Source organism: Leptodactylus fuscus, chromosome 4 (assembly GCF_031893055.1).
Source record: "Leptodactylus fuscus isolate aLepFus1 chromosome 4, aLepFus1.hap2, whole genome shotgun sequence".
Lineage (NCBI taxonomy): Eukaryota > Metazoa > Chordata > Amphibia > Anura > Leptodactylidae > Leptodactylus > Leptodactylus fuscus.
The window spans coordinates 71,249,523-71,271,500 of NC_134268.1; the positions used below are offsets into that span (position 1 = coordinate 71,249,523).

The 21,978-nt window shown below is 42.1% G+C and overlaps 1 protein-coding gene across 1 annotated transcript in view; it reads left to right on the forward strand.

The window, feature by feature from the left end:
• The first annotated feature begins 14,779 nt into the window (after positions 1 to 14,779).
• EMILIN2 (elastin microfibril interfacer 2) overlaps positions 14,780 to 21,978 on the forward strand; it is a 54,997-nt gene continuing 47,798 nt past the window's right edge. Inside the window, exons 1-2 of the mRNA XM_075270643.1 lie at positions 14,780 to 15,110; positions 16,399 to 16,521. Of these exons, the coding sequence (XP_075126744.1) occupies positions 14,956 to 15,110; positions 16,399 to 16,521 (278 nt within the window). The 5' untranslated portion in view covers positions 14,780 to 14,955. The remainder of the gene's footprint in view (positions 15,111 to 16,398; positions 16,522 to 21,978) is intronic.

Here is a 21,978-nt window from a genome sequence, read left to right on the forward strand (position 1 = left end):
ACAATACACAAGTCTAGAATGGTGGCCCAAAAAAGGTGAAGAAGCCTTAGCTTCAATATTGAGTTTGTAAAAAGGTGGACAGTAAAAGATTGGAAATGGGTGATTTGGAACAATGAGACAAAAGTCAATAGTCTGTGGTCTGTTGGTTTCTGGAAGAAACAAGGAAAAAGGGGCTAATGGATCGAGAAATTGAAGGAGCTGTCAAGTTTAGTGGAAGAAGCCTGATAATATGGGGCTGGTTCCACAGCCAAAGGCAGTAGATATTTGACCAGGATGGGTGAAGGTCTCAATGCTTAGCTTTATGTGAGTATCATACAAGATGAGTTACATTGTACACTCGATTACTATGCAGGACAACAAGATGAAGCATATGTGGAGATTAGCAAAGAAATAGTTCAATAACAGTGAAGTAGAGGTGCTGGATTGGCTCCCACAGTTCCCAGACCTCAACCCAATTGATCATTTGTGGGTAGAGTTGAAGAAAAAGCTGTATTCCTACCCAAGTGAGTCGACCAGTATGCATCAACATTGGGAATGTGTAGAAGAGACCTGGGATAAGATTTCAGTTGAGACATGCTTGAATCTGAACATGAGCATGCTCAGAAGGATTCAGGCAGTGTTGAAAGCCAAAGATGGGTTTGCAAAGTAATAATCTAAATTTAGATTTTTAGGAGCAAAACATTAACAATGTGTTGGTTACCTCTTACCCCACCCTACAACCACATGTCTAATGTGGTCTGATGCCTATACTCTAAGAACCCCAGGAGACCACTCTTTTATTGGCTGCTCCACATATCCTGACATGACTAATACACAGGCTACTACTACTTCACAGGAACACAGAAAATAAGACAACACAGACTACAACCTAGCCAGGGATGGACACCACACCACATAGCCGTCCACCAGGAATTTCTTCTTACTACGTGGCTAACTCATTGACCCACAGACCAACAATGGCTCCTACACCTGCTGTAGGGAAGCCAATGGAGGTAAACATGGTACTGGTATTTAAACTACCAATTAACCATCAACATAGTAGGCAAGAAAATCTTGACATAATGTTGGAATTTATTACTCTTATCTTGTCTGAACTGGTGATCAGTTACATAGGACCTCCTATGGTGCGCAGAATTATTTAGAGGTCAAAGCCTCTTAATAATTCTGCCACATCTGCTCTCAGTACTAAGACCAATGCACTGTTCACCAATCTTAAAGGGATTCTATCATTTTAAAAAATCTGGCTTTAAACTAAAAGCACATGAAAATAGCCATCTCGTACCTTTAGGGTGCATGCACACTACGTAACGCCGGGCGTGTATGAGAGCCGTACACGCCGGCATTACAGCAGACTGCCGAACACTTCCCATTCACTTCAATGGGAGCGCTCGTAACAGCGGCGTTTACGAGCGCTCCCATTGAAGTGAATGGGAAGTGTTCGGAAGCCCTGCTGTAACGCCGGCGTGTACGGCTCTCATACACGCCCGGCGTTACGTAGTGTGTATGCACCCTTACTTTGAAGGTCCACGCCACCGTTTTGACCATTTTTCTTCTTTTCTTTTTTTATGCTAATTGTGCTCAGAAAACACAGGAGGCGTTGTCATCCATTACAGCACCGTCTTTGTCTTCTGCTCCTGACACGTCTCCTCCTCTTGACTCCTCTTCTTACACAAGACCACCACAGAATGGCTGACGTAACAACCGACTGCACATGTTCCGTCACCATTTTGCGGTGGTCTCTTGCAGGTGGGTAACCCCTGAACTTTCTGAGAACAATTAGCATAAAGAAGAATAGAAGAAAAATTCAAAAACGGTGTCGCGGACCTTCAAAATAAAGATAAGAGATGAACAGCCTTTCTAAAGGTAATTCCTACATGGTTATAGTTTAAAACAGTTTTTTTTTAAAAAAAAAAAAATGACAGAATCTCTTTAATAAAACCTCCCCAATGTTTCTGTAATAAGAACTGTAATGCCAGCTACAGTATGTTGTCATTGTAGTCTCATGTAATAAAATCTAACTGGAACACTAAAAACTTTATACATAAATGAAGATGGATGATGTCTACATAATAAAAGTCATTGCTCAGTGGTTGTGGTGCCTCTTTAGTTTATACTAAGATTGTACAGTTTCCAATCTGCAGCTCCTGTTTACAAGACCCGAGATTCCACAGTTTACACATCAAGACAATGTTTTATGCTCATTGCTTAGCTGCAGAATAAACATATTAACATGTCAACTGTTTATTTGGAGAAGGAAATTGTCAGAGCTTCCATTATAATTGTGTCTGTATCAACTATTAGCATCATCTCATGAAGTCTTTAAAGACGATCTGTCCTATTGATTGTGTTGCTGAATTATCTGAGCAGGTTTTTATTATAGTTTTATGGAAAATCATTTATTATAACTTGTAAATTATTGGTTTATATCCCTGTTCATGTTAGGTGTCCAATGGGAGGTGTTAGTACTGTAATTGACAGCCATGCCTATATATGTACTCATACAAGGAAGGCTATCAATTATAAAATGAGTTTGCCCACTGGACTCCTAAAGTCAGAAAAAGCAGAAATTTACAGTGAATGAATACATTACCATTCCCAGTTTTAGGGCCCCTTCACACGGCGTAAGCGCTCGACTCATTACGCGCTCTCCCATTGAAGTGAATGGGAAGTGTTTAGAAGCGCTCGCGTGTACGGCTCAGAATGAGCAGAGCGCTTACACCGTGTGAAGGGGCCCTTAGGATGGTAGACCTAGCTGATGTTGGTGCCCAAAACCGGGATTCAAAGTGCTCTTTTTTATTACCCTATTGAACCATTATATGTGAATTGTTTACTTGGCACACATCATGTCTATTCTCGCCATTCCATATTCAGTGGTTCAACCCCCAACGTACCTGGTCAGTATCTATTGTATTTACTGCCACTTGGATACCGTGCCTGACTGGCTGTGCAAGAGAATTTAATGGTTCATCTTTTTTTTCTAAATACACAACTACCTTCTAAGTCCATGTACTATCTGCATTGCCTATACCCAGTTTATTACACCAATGGTATTTCTTCCTCTACTAACTGCATGTCTATGCCAACATGTAATACTACTATCACGGCATATTTGCATTGCTTGTATGATCCATTGTTCCATATCTTCTGTTTATGCTATTCTACCATATTATGTATGGTCATGTACTATTCCAATAACCCTACATGCACAGTGCCTAATTATAAGTGCCTTATAGCATGGCGTTTTCTGGAGCCTAGAACTTTCCTTGTCTGGTACTCAATATAAATATTACTAAAATGTTTAAGACTCCATTCACGTATCCGAGTGTGGGATCTATGGGGGCTTCCGACGCTCCTTTCTGTTGATTATAGAGCAGTCCTATAGTCCTATCCTGCTCCGTGACTTCAGAATAGAATGGAAAGGAACCCCCCAGCCCCCCATTGAAATCATTGGGGGACATTCCACTATAGGCTACCTTGGCCTAAACACTAAGTCATGTCCATGAGGCCTAAGCCTTTAGGCATGTAAAGACATACAAATATTAGTAAAAGGCTACAAAATCCATAGGTTGTAAACAGATAAGCATGAAGAAGACAAAAGGCAGCATTGAGGGCACATGTGAAATATTTCTATTCCGTGGCAGGTCCTAAATCATGTAGGATCATTACCAGTAAGGTAAACAGGTCTCACAAGACACTGAATAGGATGATATTACACGTATAAGACCTACACCAGAGGAAAGAACTCAGACCTACACCAGAGCAGCAGCTTATAAGAAACCGTCCGAGTCAATGTCACCCCTTGTGCGAGTGAAATAATTCTCAATCCTTACATTCCCACGCCTCTCTCAATGCATACCATAATGTTCCACAACAGCTGTCTCTTCAGTTTAAAGAAACAGTGCACTGTCAGTTTCTGAGATAGAAGTCGCAGTCTACATCTGTTCTCACACGCCACTATACAGTAATATATGAAGAGGTAATGTATATGTATCACATAGGGGTGCATATATTGCATCGTAAGGAAGAGTATTTATACATTATACCATCTATATCAGGTCCATGACAATTTTCATTGCTGAAAATGAGATTAGATTTTGAAGTTAAAAAAAATTCTATCCTACCCATGTGTGGCTCAGTACCTTCACCTTATTCCACAAGGAATGTGTCCTGTCATGGGGAATGCTGTTTTTCTTTACAGTGACTGCCCGTTGGTAAAGGAAGCAATGCCGCAATTCAGCCTGGGAAAAAGGTATTCAGATTAGCTCTCCTCCAAAAGGAGGGAAGCTGAGTCTGTAATGCCATCTGGTGATAGTTATTCTATAAACTAATGTCCGACTGTTTAAAGGGGCTCTATCAGCAAAATTATGCCAATAGAGCCCCACATATGCGTGAATAGCCTTTAAAAAGGCTATTCAGGCACCGTAAATGTTATATTAAATCCCGGTCCGTTTTTAAATAAAAGCATTAAAACATATATGCAAATCTTACCGAACGTGCACCATGGGCGGGGATAAATGATGCAACGTCAGCTTCGGGCACGCCTGCCTCTTCTGTCTTCTTGTAGTTACGCCCTCTGGTTCCGTGTCTTCCGGCTTCTTCTCTTCAAATCCTGTGCCTGCGTAGTAGCGCTTCCCTCCGGAGCGCTACTGCGCAGGCTCACTCGCCATTTTACTTAATGGCAGTTCGCGAGTGAGCCTGCGCAGTAGCGCTCCGGAGGGAAGCGCTACTACGCAGGCACGGGATTTGAAGAGAAGAAGCCGGAAGAAGACACAAAACCAGAGGGCGTCACTACAAGAAGACAGAAGAGGCAGGCATGCCTGAAGCTGACATCACATCATGCATCCCCGCCCATGGTGCACGTTTGGTAAGATTTGCATATATGTCTTAATGCTTTTATTTAAAAACGGGACGGGGGTTTAATCTAACATTTACGGTGCCTGAATAGCCTTTTTAAAGGCTATTCACGCATATGTGGGGCTCTATTAGCATAATTTTGCTGATAGAGCCCCTTTAAAGCCTGGGGGCCTCATGTTGCAAAAATTAAGCAATTTAGCAGTAGTGTTTTACAGTACCTGCAAAGTGAATGGGTTTCTGGCTAATCCCACCCATACATTGCAGATAAAATCCACAGCGGGAAAAGCTGCGATTTCAAACATGTCAGCGGTTTTGAAAATCGCAGCATGTCAATAATACCATCGTAAACACAGGCAGGGTCGGACTGGGGTGTCTGGGGCCCACCAGTGGAATTGTTTCTAGGGGCCCACCACCAGGACCCTGCAGACCAGCGATACCAAGACAGGGCAGCTAAAGGTAATACCATTTTTGTGAGCCATGCTGCTCACCTGCCATACAATGTGTAACAACATACTACCTAAACCTACTGCTACACACTGTATGGAAAGTGAACAGCGCAGCTCCTAGAAATGTTACCATTACCTGTAGCCACACTGTCCTGGAAGAGCTGATCTGCAGAGGTCCTGGCTGTTGTATCATCACAGATGTAATATTGACAGCCTATCCTAAGGACAGGCCATCAATATTAGAAACATGGATAAATCCTTTAAAGAGGACCTTTCACCATTTTGCCCACAGGCAGTTCTATATACTGCGCAGTTCTATATACTGAGTTCAGCGCACTGTCGACTTTCCTGATCTGGGCCCAGTGTGAAGAGCTTACGGTCCGGTACCGTAGCTCTTCTATGGTCAGAAGGGCGTTTCTGACACTCAGTCAGAGACGTCCTTCTTCACAGCACAGCCAATCGCGCTGTGCTGTGAGAGCCGGGTGGAACGCCCCCTCCCTCTGCTCGCAGTACTCGTCCATAGACGAGCATTATCAGGGAGGGAGGGGGGAGTTCCTCCCGGCTCTCACAGCACAGCGCAATTGGCTCTTCCCGGCAATGGCGCTGAGCTATGAGACCCACTCTTCTGACAGTGGAGAGATCTTGCAGAACGAAATTAATAGCACCAATACCTCCAGCACAGGGGCAAGTACCGTGAAAGCTGGCAGCGCAGTGAATTCAGTGCACGGTCGTCTACTGGCAGCGCAGTGAATTCAGTGCACGGTCGTCTTTCTAGTAGTATATAATACCACCCATCTCTGAGGACATGAAAGGTCTAGGTATAGGACAGATATAGGACCTGCTCCATAATTTACAGCTCTTCAATTTGGCCAGGACACACGGCCGCAAAAACAATGGCCATATGTACGGGACCATTGAAATATAATAGTCCATACTTTTTTATTTATAAATTCTTTATAAGAAAATAAGAGCTCGTTCACACGTGCGCCCGTACTCCGTTCTGAAAGGTTTCCGTTTCCGGCACAAAACAGGGGCAGGAGACGGAAACCTGCCGACACCTTTTCAAGCTCATTCATTTGAATGAGCTTGAAAAGTCTCTGGCCGTGAGCGGTGGTGAGCGATTTAAGCTCTCCGCCGCAAAACTGGCTTTTTTAAACCGGACACAGAGTCGGACATGCAGTACTCTGTGTACAGTTTAGAAAAAACGGTTTCGCGGCGGAGAGCATAAATTGCTCGGCATTACAGGTTTCCGTCTTCTGCATGCAGAAGACGGAAACCTGAGTACGGAGACCCGAACGCTGGTGTGAACCCAGCGTAAACAGAATAACAAAACAAGCCACAATTGAGGATAAAAGGTCTGGTCATGTACATTACAGTTTAGTAACTCCATGTGCCCCATAGTAATACAGTTAACCCCATCATGTCCCTCACATTAACCCCCTGTGTGCTTCACATAAGTTTTACTGATATGTGAGACATGGAGTTAACCCTTATGTGAAGCACACAGGGGTTAATGTGATGGACATGATGGGGTTAACTGTTATTAATATGAGGCAAATGGAGTTACTAAAATAATAACCCAAAATGCCTGACATTAAAGGGATTCTACCACTAAAACACTTTTTTTTCTAGTTACCACGTCGGAATAGCCTTTAAAAAGGCTATTCGTCTCTTACCTGTGGAAGTGCTCTCCGCCGCGCCGTTCGTTCAAAATACCGGTTTGTACCGGTATGCTAATTAGTTCTCTCGCAGCGATGGGGGCGTCCCCATCGCAGGAGCAGCGATGGGGGCGTCCCCATTGCAGCTCGAAAACCGACCGCAGCGCCGCCTCTCTGGTCTTTGGTGTCCTCCCCTTCCTTCTTCAGCGTCTGTCGGACGCCTGCGCAGTTTGCTCTCTGTTCGGCGAAGCTTGCCGAACGTACTGCGCATGCGCGAAAGTGCGGTCCCAGCCATAGTGCGGGCGCCGCACTTTCGCGCATGCGCAGTACGTTCGGCAATCTTCGCCGAACAGAGAGCATACTGCGCAGGCGTCCGACAGACGCTGAAGAGGCAAGGGGAGGACACCGAAGACCAGAGAGGCGGCGCTGTGGTCGGTTTTCGAGCTGCAATGGGGACGCCCCCATCGCTGCTCCTGCGATGGGGACGCCCCCATCGCTGCGAGAGAACTAATTAGCATACCGGTACAAACCGGTATTTTGAACGAACGGCGCGGCGGAGAGCACTTCCACAGGTAAGAGACGAATAGCCTTTTTAAAGGCTATTCCGACGTGGTAACTAGAAAAAAAAGTGTTTTAGTGGTAGAATCCCTTTAATAGGCAGACTAACCTCATGTACCTGGTGGTTTCTTTCTTACTTTCACTTTGCTGGAGCTCTCCTCGGCTCCTTCTCTTCTGTGCAGGAGGTAATGGCAGCAGCTCGGCAGGGTCCATCTTCTGTGTAGGGATAAGCCCCGCCTCCTGGGCTCTCCTCACCCTCTCATTGGTGGGCAGAGAGCAGCCAGAGAAGGAGGGGGGGAGGGGGAAAGCTTCCTGAGCACAGAGCGTCCTCTATCACAGCTGCAGCCCTGCGCTGGCTGCTATTAGCCCATGCTGCAAACACACACACAAAATCATAGGCAGGGGCCCGATTGGAATGTCAGGGCCCCGATCGGGCCCCTAACCATCCCATGATCATGCAGATTGGGCCCCTGCCTATGATTTTAGACTGTTAAAATGAGCTGCAGTATAGTCGGGGGAGGGGCCCACCGGGGGATTCACCGGTGTCCCGGTGGGCCAGTCCGACCCTGAACACAGGCGTACTCCGTATAGGTATAATAGGGGCAGAAAGTTCAGCCAGGTTTTCTTCCACAGTGTTTTTTTCTGCTGCGCTTTGCTACATGGGGCTTTAGTCTAAAAGGAACCTGTTAGGTGTATCTGAGACACTAAACCACAAGCACGTTTTTATGGACACGCGGTTTAGTGCCTAAAATATCCTTTATCAGGCCTGTGCACAGACTGGTTAAAAAAGGATATCTGTCATGTACCTGTAAGCTTTTACATATGTGAAATAAATATATATGAGATGTTAATTTTAATAGTGCAGGACTGATTAAAATCTCCCTATTTAGTCCTACAAGTAGCCCACAAACTGTTACTCCAGGCAGACATCCTGGAGAGATATATCTACAGTGGGTGAACTGTTCCAATTTTTTTATATACATCTACCTGAACTGTTTTTGATGATGTAAAAAAATAGTTATAGAGAGAAGAGCCGGATATTGTCTTGACATCTGGTGAGTGCTCAGTGAAGCTGAGGTGCACTGACCTCCCTTTATTGAAGATTTGTGTGTGCTAGGGGAATCAATATTAGAACTGTGGGGATCAGACAACTGAGACCCCTGTACCGAGACAACACAGCTCTCAGTAATGTTTACATGCTGTAAGCCACGTTGCTCACTTGCCGTACAAACTGTGGCCGCGAATGTAGATACTGCAGTGCCGACCCAGGTCACCCATATACTTCAAACATTATCGAGAGCCTCACTGTCTTGATGCAGGTGATCTGCGGAAGTCCTAGATGTCGGACCCTGTAGATCTAATATATCCAATAGTAAAAGTTGGATAACTCCTTTAGGCTGAGGTCTCACATTGCAGAAACGCTGCTTTTTTGTTGCAGATGTTGCTGAGTTTTTCTGGGCCAAAGTCATGAAGGCTACAAAAGGAATGGGAAATATATTGCAAGTACTTATACTTCTCCCTTCTGCTCAATCCACTTTTAACATATAGTTAATGGCAGTGAGTGTAATAACATAATTGGTGGAGTCTGAGCTGTGGCACTGATGTCCCTGACCATGATCATGTTAGTTAGTCGGCCATGTCACTGCTGCAGCACATGTAATGATCGGGCTAGGACAATGCATAAGGTCTTCTTTTATTTTTGGGGTTCTCATCCTCCTATCATGCCTATCATGTAATTTTCAATCCTCGACACTACATTACCAATAATGAAATGTTTGTATAATTCTGTAATGAAGTTTTATTTGCCATTTTATATTTTCATTTCATTTGTTGCTCATTCACATACTTTCTGCTAATGCTTAGTATATGAATAAGGTAAACCCAGATGGTAATTTTACAGCTCAACCTCGGATTCACATATGCTCAACATGTGTGTACTTTGTTACCTTATAAATGCTTACTCAGTATTTCAATATCACCAGCAAATGCTGTAGCAATGTACACAGAATGCCTGCCTTTGTCTTAGCCCTTAGTGGTGCTTACATCCTTCTTTCCCCATGCCATAAATAGTAGTACACAGCAGTATAAGGGAAATCCTACACAAACAGGACACTCACACTCAGCAGATTTGTTGTAGAACTCTCTGACTATCACAATTGGATTGGAGTTTGTGGAAATCCAAACCATATCATTTTTTTCCTTCTCAGGTTTATTACTGTGTCTCCAGGGATATCACTGTACTATAATGTGTATGGGAAGGCATACTTCTATACACACTGATTTTTCATTGTCTTTGGCTAATACCTCCCAGCAGTCCTAGATTCAATAGGGCAGTCCTGGATATCAGGTGCTGTTCCAGTATCCAGGATGGCGACACAAATGTCCCAGCTTCAGCCCATAGATGTGAGCCTCTACATGCCCCCCATTGTAATCAAAGAAATATAAAGTTTTTTTTCTCTGTCAGAGTCCTAATGAATCTCCTTAGTCATCCAGGTATAGACATACAGAGATACATAAAAACATACAGTGTTTGAACAATATGTAGTTTGGTTTGAACTAACCTAAAGAATGGCACCACCAGTACATCGAGCACAAGGTAGTGGGATCTGTAACACAAATCACATGGAATAGATTAAAACCACACTTATTTTAAGGGAATACATTGAATGATCAGGGTAGTGGATATACAGTAGTAGCTACTGAGGGCTCCTTCAACTATTGGGTCCCAACTCTACTGACACTTCGGTATATAAAGGTAGAGTTCAAAATTTTTAATTTTTTATAAGGAAGCCCTGTGGGCACTATTCATCAAAAAAGGAGGTTTTATTCATCAAGAAAAAAAAAAGGAAAATTAGGAAACAAAAATGTCTGTTTTGTTAACTCTGAAGAGAGGAGTCGTGACTTGAAGAAATTATTTAGTAGAATAGGTATCCACTAATATGTGATTGCAATATGTGGTAATATTGGTATTTGTACACTGTATGTTCTTCAGTCACAACATGGTGGTAATGTGTCCAGGTATTACTTGGTAAAACTATGGTGATGCTATTTAGTCACTATAAGGTGGTAATATGTAGTCATGGTACCATGATGAATGCTGAAATCTCTACAAACGCTATGTGGTGGTATTATGTGCTCTTTTAGGGTAACACTATGGTGGTATTGTCCAGTCACTTTATGGTGGTAATCTGTGGGCATCATATGGTAGTATTACTTGGCTTTTGTATCATGGCAGAGCTAGGTGATGTCTAGTCACAAAGTAAACACTGCTAGATTCATTTTTGATTAGAAGTTGTGGTCACATCATCCCCAAGGTCACAATGTGACTCCATTCACTTCCATTAGTGAAAGAGTTGCAGGTCGATGTGGACATCTTTAGTCATGCAACAATAGTCACAACCGAAGTTACTATGTGGTCTAAATGATGGAGTCCACCACTGGGGATCCAGAAAGCCAGGAAGATCTGAGACAGAAGCAGAGGAGGAATCTACCAGGGTAAAGACCAGAAGAATGGGCGAGCCAGCAAGTGCACCAAGAGTAGGCCTCATTTTCTCAAGTTTACTTGCAAGTGCGCCAGCTATCCTCTGTAACTACTATCAAGTAATTCTGGCAAATCAGGCCTCTCCTCTGAAGCGCTTACAGGTTGATTTGCATATCAATAAAAAGATGATAATCTGTATATTGCTTCATTGGTTTGTGGCTCCTTCTATTAAAAGCCTCTATATGGCACTATTATCAGCTTGGGAAGTATCCTGGACTCCATAGACTTCCTTTAATGCCTCACTTCTACTGTTCTTCATGTATAAAAAAATGTATACATGATCTTATTAATTTTTAAAGTTATCTATTAAATTAACTTAGATTATCAGCTTACATGTGGGTGTATATATTTTCTTCTTTCAGTTGCAGTGGGTCAAAGGCCACAGATCCGTCTCTGTAAATTTATAACATATGCCCTTAAGACCCATTAAAAATCAATTACTGAGGGTCAGATCCCCCAGCTCTCTATGGATGTAGAATGTCATTTCCGCTATTATTTCTTCTAACATCATAATATTTTTGTACACATCTTTCTATCAACACAACTTACATACTCTCTGCACACATATGTATATACACATGTCTACCATATACATAAACAGCCAAGGGAATGCTCTTATTCCCTGAACTGTCATAAAGATATCTGTAAACTGTGCTGCTCCATACTAGGGAGCCATATACACTGTGCCATGTGCAAGAGGATTTAGTGTAATTGGTAATCCAGACATATATATTTTCCCCGCTGGAGTCCTGGGTTCGAATCCCACCAGGAACAACATCTGTGTTTGTGTGGATTTCCTCCCATTATAAAAAGACATACTGATAGGAAAAAAAAATAAATTGTGATCTCTATATGGGGCTCACAATCTACATTTTTAAAAAAAGAAAAAAATATATATATACTTGTAAAAATACACGTGTAAAAATAAGACTCCCATTGACTTCAATGATATTTTTTACATGTGTAAAAAATCTCATTGAAGTCAATGGGAGTCTTATTTTTACACGTGTATTTTGAAAAAATACACAAGCGTTTACTCCGTGTGAAGGCTCCCTTACAGGCGTATTTTTACACGTGTAAAAAATATCATTGAAGTCAATGGTAGTCTTATTTTTACACGTGTATTTTTACACGTGTATTTTGCAAAAATACACACGCATTTACTCCGTGTGAAGGCTCCCTAGGCAAAGGCCTCATTTAACAAATCGCTGAAAAAAAAATGCAGAAGAGACTGCAGTAGAAATGCATCATGGTTCTCATGGTTTTCTGCAGCATTTTTCACAGAAAGTCTGCAGTTTTCCTTTGTGGACTTTCTGCCTCTATTATACATAATACACCGTCATAGCATTTTTGAAAGCGCAACAATACTGCAGCAGATTTTTTTCTGCAATGTGTGGATGAGATTAGCCAGGATCTCATTCACTTTGCAGGTATCATAGAATGCAACTTTTTAGCTGATGTGTTTCAGTGTGAGACTTCACCCAGGGGCAGCAGGGGTAATTATCGGGGTAGCAGCGGTAGCGGCTGCTACAGGACCTGAGACATTAGAGGGCCTGGCAACAGCTGCTACCGCTGTGTTTTTTTAAAAAAGTAGTCTGTTATACTCGGGGGTCTTTTCAGACCCCCGGGTATAATGATCAGAGGCCCAGGAGAGGTGAGGGAGGTGACGTCCTTATGCGTTGTCATTGAAGATGGCCGACATCAGCAGGGATTGCATCGGAGCCAGGGATAGGTAAGTGACAGGTTTTTTTTTGTTATGTTTGTATCCTCCCCTGGGTCTCTGATTATTATGAAAAGGCCCCAGAGTATAATAATTGTTAATGGGTGGTCCACAATGGGGCATAATACTGTGTGCTGGGGCCACAATGGGGAATAATACTGTGTGCAGGGGCCACTATGGTGCATAATACTGTGTGCAGGGGCTACTATGGGAAATAATACTGTGTGCAGGGACCACTATGGGAAATAATACTGTGTGCTGGGGCCACAATGGGGCATAATACTGTGTGCTGGGGCCACAATTGGGAATAAAACTGTGTGCAGGGGCCACTATGGTGCATAATACTGTGTGCAGGGACCACTATGGGAAATAATACTGTGTGCTAGGGCCACTATAGGGCATAATACTGTGTGCAGGGGCCACTATGGGAAATAATACTGTGTGCAGGGACCACTATGGGAAATAATACTGTGTGCTGGGGCCACAATGGGGCATAATACTGTGTGCTGGGGCCACAATGGGGAATAAAACTGTGTGCAGGGGCCACTATGGTGCATAATACTGTGTGCAGGGACCACTATGGGAAATAATACTGTGTGCTAGGGCCACTATAGGGCATAATACTGTGTGCAGGGGCCACTATGGGACATAATACTGTGTGCAGGGGCCACTATGGGACATAATACTGTGTGAAGGGGCCACTATAGGGCATAATAGTGTGTGCGGTCAGGGTCTTCAGTGTCAGTCGGGAGAGGGAGGGGGGCCCATATCAAAAGTTTTCCACGGAGCCCCACCATTCCTAGTTACGCCACTAACTTCACCCTAAGGGCCCCTTCACACGGAGTAAACGCGCGTGTATTTTGGCAAAATACACGTGTAAAAAATACACGTGTAAAAATCAGTCTCCCATTGACTTCAATGGCATTTCTTTTTACACGTGTAAAAAAACACGTCAAAATACACGTCAAAATACACGTGTAAAATGTCATTGAAGTCTATGGGAGTCTTATTTTTACACGTGTATTTTTACACATGTATTTTGCCAAAACACACGCGCATTTACTCCGTGTGAAGGGGCCCTAAGACTGTCAGTCTTCATTTATTCTCCAAAAGATGTAAAATGGCTTTGGCCTCTTAATACATCTTGCACATGTAGTTGCACCAGTCTACGCCAGTCAGGAACTAGCATAGCTTTCTAGTACAACTCCCAGCAGTTTTCTGGTGTGAGTTTTAGTAAATCTGACAGATCATAGATTCATGTCGTGCTCTGTCACTGTCTGAGTGGGGCGGGCTGAGTTTTTTGCAGGGATTTGTGACATCTCAGTGCTGATTGATGGTTAAGTTTCCTTTGCTTTGTATGTTTTCTTTTTTCTAATACTGTGGTAGAGGTTATAGCTCTCCAATAAGACACATGTAAACTATCTTGATAATGAGAGGCAGCTCAGTACATGTTAACCCTGTATTTATCTACTGATACTTTCTTCTCTGTAGACTAGTCATGCTCTCACTCTGAAGATACATCATACAATACATTGATACTTGTAGCTGATCATTCTCTGCAATCATTGATTGTTGTTACTATTTGGATGATTTAATATCCTTGAGATTATTTCCAGAACATCTCTGACCTGCAGATATTACTCTGATACATTGTTACTATGACATAACCCTCAGTTTCCTTTCAGCAGTTACTTTGTGTGTTTTGGCTGCAGTGACTGAAGTCGGAGAACAGAAAAATCCAAAGCAATAGACTAAAGCCATTATGTCTATAAAGCAACCCAGGCAGTTTCCCAAAGAAGGGAGGCAGGAGCAGCCTGTGCCCATATCTCCAGCATAGCCCTACATGGAGAGGGACCTACATTTTATCAATGAGCACAGGGAACAACTGCTCTGCTACAGGCTGAAGCCTCCCAGCTATGGGAACTCCGAGGAGTGAGGAGAAGAAGCTAATCTAGGAGATATGACGTCATGAGGACCTCAAGGGGTGGAGGAGGTGTGGAGAGGAAGGATGAAGCAGAGCTGGTTGTACACAGAGCAGGACACAGGCTCTCCAGGCAGAGGAGGAACATCCCATCACTTGTGAGGGCTCCAGCAGCGCAAGGGCTTCTCCAAGTCTCTGCTCTCTGAGAACTTTGTGGAGCTCCAGGACCTGCTGAGAAGTCTTCTCCACAGCATTAGATGACTTCAGGGCTGATGTGGAGCTCAGGGAGGGCTCCTGCTGCTTCTACAGGACCCACCACTCTGTGGACTCTGTTCTTTGTGGTCTTCTCTGGATGTCTCCTGACAGAAGCCACCCCACACCTCACCTACCACCGTCCTGCACAGAGGGGCAAGTAAGTGTTCTGCTACAAGCCAGAAAATCCTGTATAAGATCTGTATGGACGCTGATCCCAGTCCTGAGCTATGAAGTGGTTACAAGGATGTAATTTAACAAGTATTTGCACAATATTGGGAGTTGTAGTAACAGCTGGGAAAAACTATGTATAGTATCTGTAGTATCACAATATAAGTATAGTATCACAGTATATGGAAATATTAGATATCAGATGCTATTTCCCTGACATAAGTGGCAATACTTTGCCTTTTTATATTGTTTCTATCATAGACAGTGATGATCTTCTCCCACAAGGGGGCTGCGCATTAACTTTGCTTGAGATCAAGATGTTAGAACTGAAGTTTACTTAATATCGTACAGAAGCCCAAAATGAAAGCTATGGCCCGATTGTTAAATTAAGCAATATGTATATGGATTATTTTGTTTTCAGTGGTGATATCACTGAATATGTGTTTATAATGTACATTATTTTATTAAAGGGCTATACCCACTTCAGAAATTTTTGGCATATTCACGGCTAGGGAGGTCTGATCCCAGCTTGGCAAGCCAAGGTGTTATCAGCACTCACATTCTGGAAGGAGAGGCGATTGTTGATGGCTATGATGGAGCTATAGAAAGAACTAAACAAGCTATTTCTGTATGAGTCTCTTATAAAGTGTCTTGGCTTGCTGTAGGAATCAGAGGACCCCATATGTGAACTACTAGGAATGTCTGAATAAACTTTAAAAACTCTTCTGCTTTTTGTCCCTTCTTACCAACTTGTAATAACACCTAGAGCTTTCTCACCTCTTGTACCCTCCTGACATCAAGCGGAGAAGACAACTCTGTGTGCGACTGCTCCCATGGACAGACATGCTGTCAGATTAAGAGAATCTAACATTGGATGTATGTAGAGGAATGTTGTGTGTTGGAGGTTATTGGAAGATAACACAGAGAACATTGTACTGAGACCACCCTAGAGAGTGAATGTATCTTGTAGATGCTACAGCATTTCAGTCGGTGACATATTGGGTCACATCTCCTATCCACTTTTTACAGTTATTAATAATTGTTGTACCTATTGTCCTGGTGAACACCTCTTATGGATGGCTCACCAGTTCTCTTTAGAAGGGCAGCACACTTGACTGTAGAATATGCCGGACTTTTGGAGAACAATTGACTTGGTAAATTACTAATTGACTGTTCTTCAATAGTCTTGTTAAGACAATGACATTACAATGTAAGAATGTAGCAATGACGTCTATTGTTCACTGGCAGATCTGCTTATTTTTGGTTCTTTTCCATAGGAACTGGTGTGCTTTCATTGTGAACAAGAATGTCAGCTGCACTGTCATGGATGGGACTGAAAGTTTTATCCAGCCTCAGTACAGATGTAGCTGGAACCAGATCCACTGTCAACCAATACTAGCGTAAGTCACCACAAAGTCTTTATAGTGGTTAACAAGCATTGTTCTTACAACTAGAGTGGTTTCATCTATAAGAGGTAGTAGTACAGAATAGTCACAAGCAGATTGCACAATTGTATGTGTAGAAATGAAATGATAGAAGATCGGAAATGTTGTATACAGTAGCTTGCGTAACATTCTCAATTTTGCTATGGATATTGAAAAATCTAGCGCCAAATCCCAAATCTCCCTCTCAGAGTTTCCATAATTAGGAAACACAGTATGAAAGGCAAAGTTGCACGGTTACTAAGGCATCCTATGCCTCAACAGGAGATAGATTTTAGTGGTGTTTTTCTTAAGACTGTTACTTGCCATGTTATTTGTTATAACTGCATTTGTGTTCACCTATGACGTTGTACTTAGATCCACAGCCACAAGTATCATGCTAGGTCTAAATACAATGCCAATAGAAAATGATGGGACTTCACTGTATTTCCATCTGTTTCATTTACAGGGTGGCACAAATAGTTTTTTTTCACAGGGATTTTCCAAAATGCATGAAGATTATTTGTGGCTTTTTTAATCACATGCTGTATTATGAAGATGATCTCCATTAGAACTATTGGTTCTAGGGGACAACATGCTGCCTGACTACATAGATTGCCTCCAGATCCATATTACGGACCCATAGTGTGGTCTAAGCATGGATGTACAGAATCATGCACATGGGACTCCTCACTCAGCATTGTGTCCTTATGCACGTGGGTTTATGGCCCCAAACCTGGTAATCTCAAGCCTCTGGCTAATACCTTTGATGCTGCTGGAATCCTAGATATAGCGAATTGAGGTGTAGTGTTTTTCCGTGCACATGCCCTGGTGTCCACCAGAGATGAGTTAGGGTCTCATCTGCATCAGATTAAAAGATATAACAGTGAAGGCTGCAATGGATGGGGCTGAGATTACCAGGTGTGGACCCTAAATCCAAGCAGCATAAAGACATGCTGCAGGCTTAGGACCCTAAATCTGCTGAGTGGTTCCCTTTAACTGTTATATAGGATATAAGGTGACATATCATTAAGGCTGTAATGGGTCCTACCTCTTCATCCCACACCTATCTTTAGAATGGCTGTCCCATGACGCCTGCTTCTGCCTGTGCTGCAGTTGCATTGGATGGATTAGTGACCTCTGCGGTCAATTCTACAGGAATTCTAAAAACAGCAGAGCACTCTCTGTCATGAGAATACCCCTTTAGAGAGGTCCTGCCACCAGATGTCAAATGCCCAATGACATATGTCATTTAATAGGTGCTATTCTTCTTAGCATTTTGGTGTTTTTGGTAATCCAAATCTGTTCAGCCACTCCAAAGGTATAAGCCCTGCCTAGTGCAAGGTAATACTGTACGACGTACAGCACTCAGAGACACTGACCCTAGAGAAACCACAGTATCAAATTGTACTTGGCTTATAGACCCTAATTTACATAACTAAAGGAACTTATATGTTTGGAGCTGTCGAATGTGACAGCACCTATAAGATCAGGTATGCCAATAGGCATTTGAGACGTGACTCTTTAAGCAAGACAACAATAATACATTTCACTTTTTTTTTTTGTCTCGTTTAATTCAATGCACTGCAGGAAATTTCATAGACCCTTTGTCTATTCAGATGCAGAAGGAATAACACTGTTCATGAACCAGAAAGATCAGGATGAACACAGTGTCATAACTGCATAATAATGGAAATTTATATGTCATTCTGGATTACTTGAGCCATAAGAAATGCTACTCTTATAGGTGGTAATTGGGGGTGATTACCTTCATAACAGACCAGATAACACAGAAATAGATGACTAGAATAGTAACCTATTTCATGCCAGATGACTGCTTAGGGAATTCTGTTTCCAGGTGTTGTTTGCTTTTGGGGAAATGCGCTTTCATCAAAAAATCATTAGCTTTCCGAAATAACTTTAAATGGATATGATGGCCGTTCTGTACACTCTTTTCTGTTATAGTGCTAAATTATTTGACACGTTCAGGAAATGGTTAATAAAGGATGTGATTGTAGTCTCACCACTCTGGCATGCTACATGACATCCCCTGTGTTCTGTGCATTGGAAGACACATGTCTCATATGGTCCTTTTTAAGCAGTCTTACAACATATTTAAAGGAGAAGGAGCTGAGAGTCTTGAGAATGCTGGGCTCTGGTTACTGAGCGGTGTGATGATACACGGCCAACTATGCATTAACCTATATTCACGCTCATAGACATTCTGCATCATGAAAGCCCCTCTCTACAGTAATTAGTGGGGGGTTGTCTGTGTGTACCATAGAGCAAAAAGTAAATTTTTAGCCACTTAACAGCCCCCATCCTGCAGGCCCCATAAGCCATTGATGAACTGCTATACAAGAGCTGTATGTAATTCCCATATTGCCCAAACATAATCCCCCATTAATCAATTACCAGCATTTCCTTTATTTCTTCTCTCCTTCTCTGTTTCCATCTGGAGGAAATTAAAGCCATGTCACATACCTACACACTGCTAGGGAGCTCAGGCTACGTCATGGTGATCAGCAGGAATTGATGCTATGGATTCTTTGTACTTTGATTATTTTCAGTTCTCTGATCCATCTTGTATCACTGTAGATGTTATAAAGCAATCTTGTTAACGTTGCTTGTTTTTCACATCTACGTTGCAAAAGGTTCTAGATCACTAAACCAGTATAATAGATCCATAGGGTTCTAAAGGAGTCCATTGATTGAATATTATATTTATTTGTTCGATTCAATAAAGCCAAACACATTTTCAATTGTATTTATTGTACAAAATGCCCCTGCATATAAATATAACTGTTATATACTTGTCATGGCGCCCCCTGGTGTCCTTTTGATTACCTCTAAGAATGTCCATCTACCATGTCCAGTGGTGGTGGTCATATATGCCAAGTAGTCTAGTTCTGTCACCTAAATTTTTTAAGGGTTGTGCATATTTTTTTTTTTTTATTCATGGCCAATTCTTAGGAGAGATCATAAATACATTATTGATGGGGGGCCAACAGCCAGTTTCCACTTGGATTGGCTGTACGGTGGCTATATCCAGTCTCCAAGGTTTACAGTGCATGGAGCTGGAAGCAGATAGCTCTGTACCCTGTATAGTGACTTGGTACCATTACTACAGTTCTGTTCCCGGTTGGTGTCAGTGAGTAGAGCTGCAGTAACAGAGCCCAGCCACTATATAGTACGTGGAGCTATTTGCTTTCATCTCCATGCTCTGTATACAGTAGGACAAGGACTGGACACATCCCTAAATTGCTGTTGAACTCCTACTAGTCAGATATTTATAGTCTATCCTAAGCTGAGTGCAGCTTAATACTCGTTCCTGGAGCACTTATAGAAGTGCTCATTGTTCTTCTAAAGTAACCAAGGCATGTTCCTGGGCACGGGAGACCTACATGCAGTGCAGCATGTAATATAGGCGTCACTAGGTGTGGGACCACTGTTGGGGAAATTATGTTACATGTTAGTGGACTGTAGAGGCCATTATGTTACATGTGGGGGCATTGTGGGGGTCCATTGTACACTTGGGAGCACTGTGGAGGCCTTTATATTACACATGGGGGCCATTATAATACAGGTGAAGGCACTGTGGGAGACATTATGTTACACGTGGGGGCTCTAAGGAAACTATTATATCACACATGGGGGCCATTATGTTACACGTGGGGGCACTGTGGGGAAATTATACTACATGAGGGGGCACTGAAGGGGTCATTACATAACTTTTATAAATCATTTCTATATTTTCATTCACATAACCAAGCAAAAAAATGACCATTAAAAACAGTCGTGCTGCACCTATTTTCTCATAGACTTGAGTCTATTAAGAGATCTGTGGAAATGGCCAACAATAGCACATATCCTATTTTTTACAGATAGTATTAATGGTTTGTTAAATAACCTGTAAAAGTAATATATTCTCAAATTGTTTTTAAAAATGACCATTAAAACATTGTTTGTTACACAGCAGATGTTCATGCAGCCTTAGGTCTGCAAACACAAAAGTGATCTGCAAAAGTTGAAATTGCTCTTCTACTGAAAGCTAAGGGGGTTTCCCATGAACAACCACATTTACATTTGTAGACATTTAAAATTGAAACATTTTTACAAATATAAGTAACTAAAGTTCTTATATTAGAGTTATATATAGATCGATAGATAGATAGAGTTATATAGAGTTCTTAAGATTTTCTCTAAACATCTTAGGGGTGACAGACTTTTGTGTTGATGGGTTGCCAATGGTTACTATAAATACAGGAACTTTCTATGGTCTGCCATTTGTCAGAAACCCATGATTTCATATTGTGGCCAGGACACTACATGGATGAGAAGATATCCTGACCACAATAAGCAATTTATGGGTTTCTAAGAAATCCTAGACTATAGAAAGCTCCCGCATTCGTGATCATATCCACTGACAACCAATTAAGACGAAAGACTGTCACCAAGATTATGCAAAGTCAATAATTCCTTGTATTTACATAAATGTTTAATTGGGATTGTCTGCAAGTTCAAATATAGTAATGGGAAAAAAAACCTGAATTTTGCCACTCTTCCTAGAAATGCTAAACTGACAACTGGGTGTTACTAATGAGACAGACAGATTAGATAAAATAGTAGAAGAAATAGCAGCAAAAAATACTCTTTAGCATTTTTATTGCATAAGGAATACAAGTATTTCCTAAAGTTCTGTAATTGGTTTCTTTATATTCTGGATGGTTTTAAGCCCTGGTTAATCTCATTCTATTTATGGGAGATGATGTTGCCGCCAATTTCCTCCCCTCAGAGATCCAGCTAAGATGGGAAGGGCTGCTTATGATCCTGTGGTTGTCATGGGACACCAACATCTGTCTGTTCGGACACTCAGTACACCATGTGTATACTTCATGTCTTCTACTGTAACTATCTGTAGCAGTGATTCATTGACGTATACATAGACTAGAATAGGCTAGGCTCTTTTATATAGACATTCTGTCCCTGTATCACTTGTACAGTTTATCACAGGACCAAGAAGAAGAAGAAAAGGGATTGTAGATTCTTTAGATGGCTTGCATAACAATAAGTGAATACTAAAGGGGAGCTAGCTGTCTTACATGTCTTATGTGTTGTTAAAGGGTTTGTACTGTATTTAATAGCTGCAATGCACCTAAAATAAAGCAGATCTCTAGGATACCTCTTTACATTTCCACCAGAATATGTGTTGGTTTCCTCATAATCCTATAGTTATGAACTATCTGTTCTTGTAATGGCGATGAGCTCTCGATACGCTGACTTCCTGCTGGGCTTCTGCTTTTTCACATCGGCCAGTCCAAGTAAGCAAAGCTGCAATGGGGAGGGACAAGCCTGAGCCATTTATGGAATAGGGTTAGGATATTAGCTGTCCTTAGTCTAATATACAACAGAGATTATTTTATGTATTGTCACCGC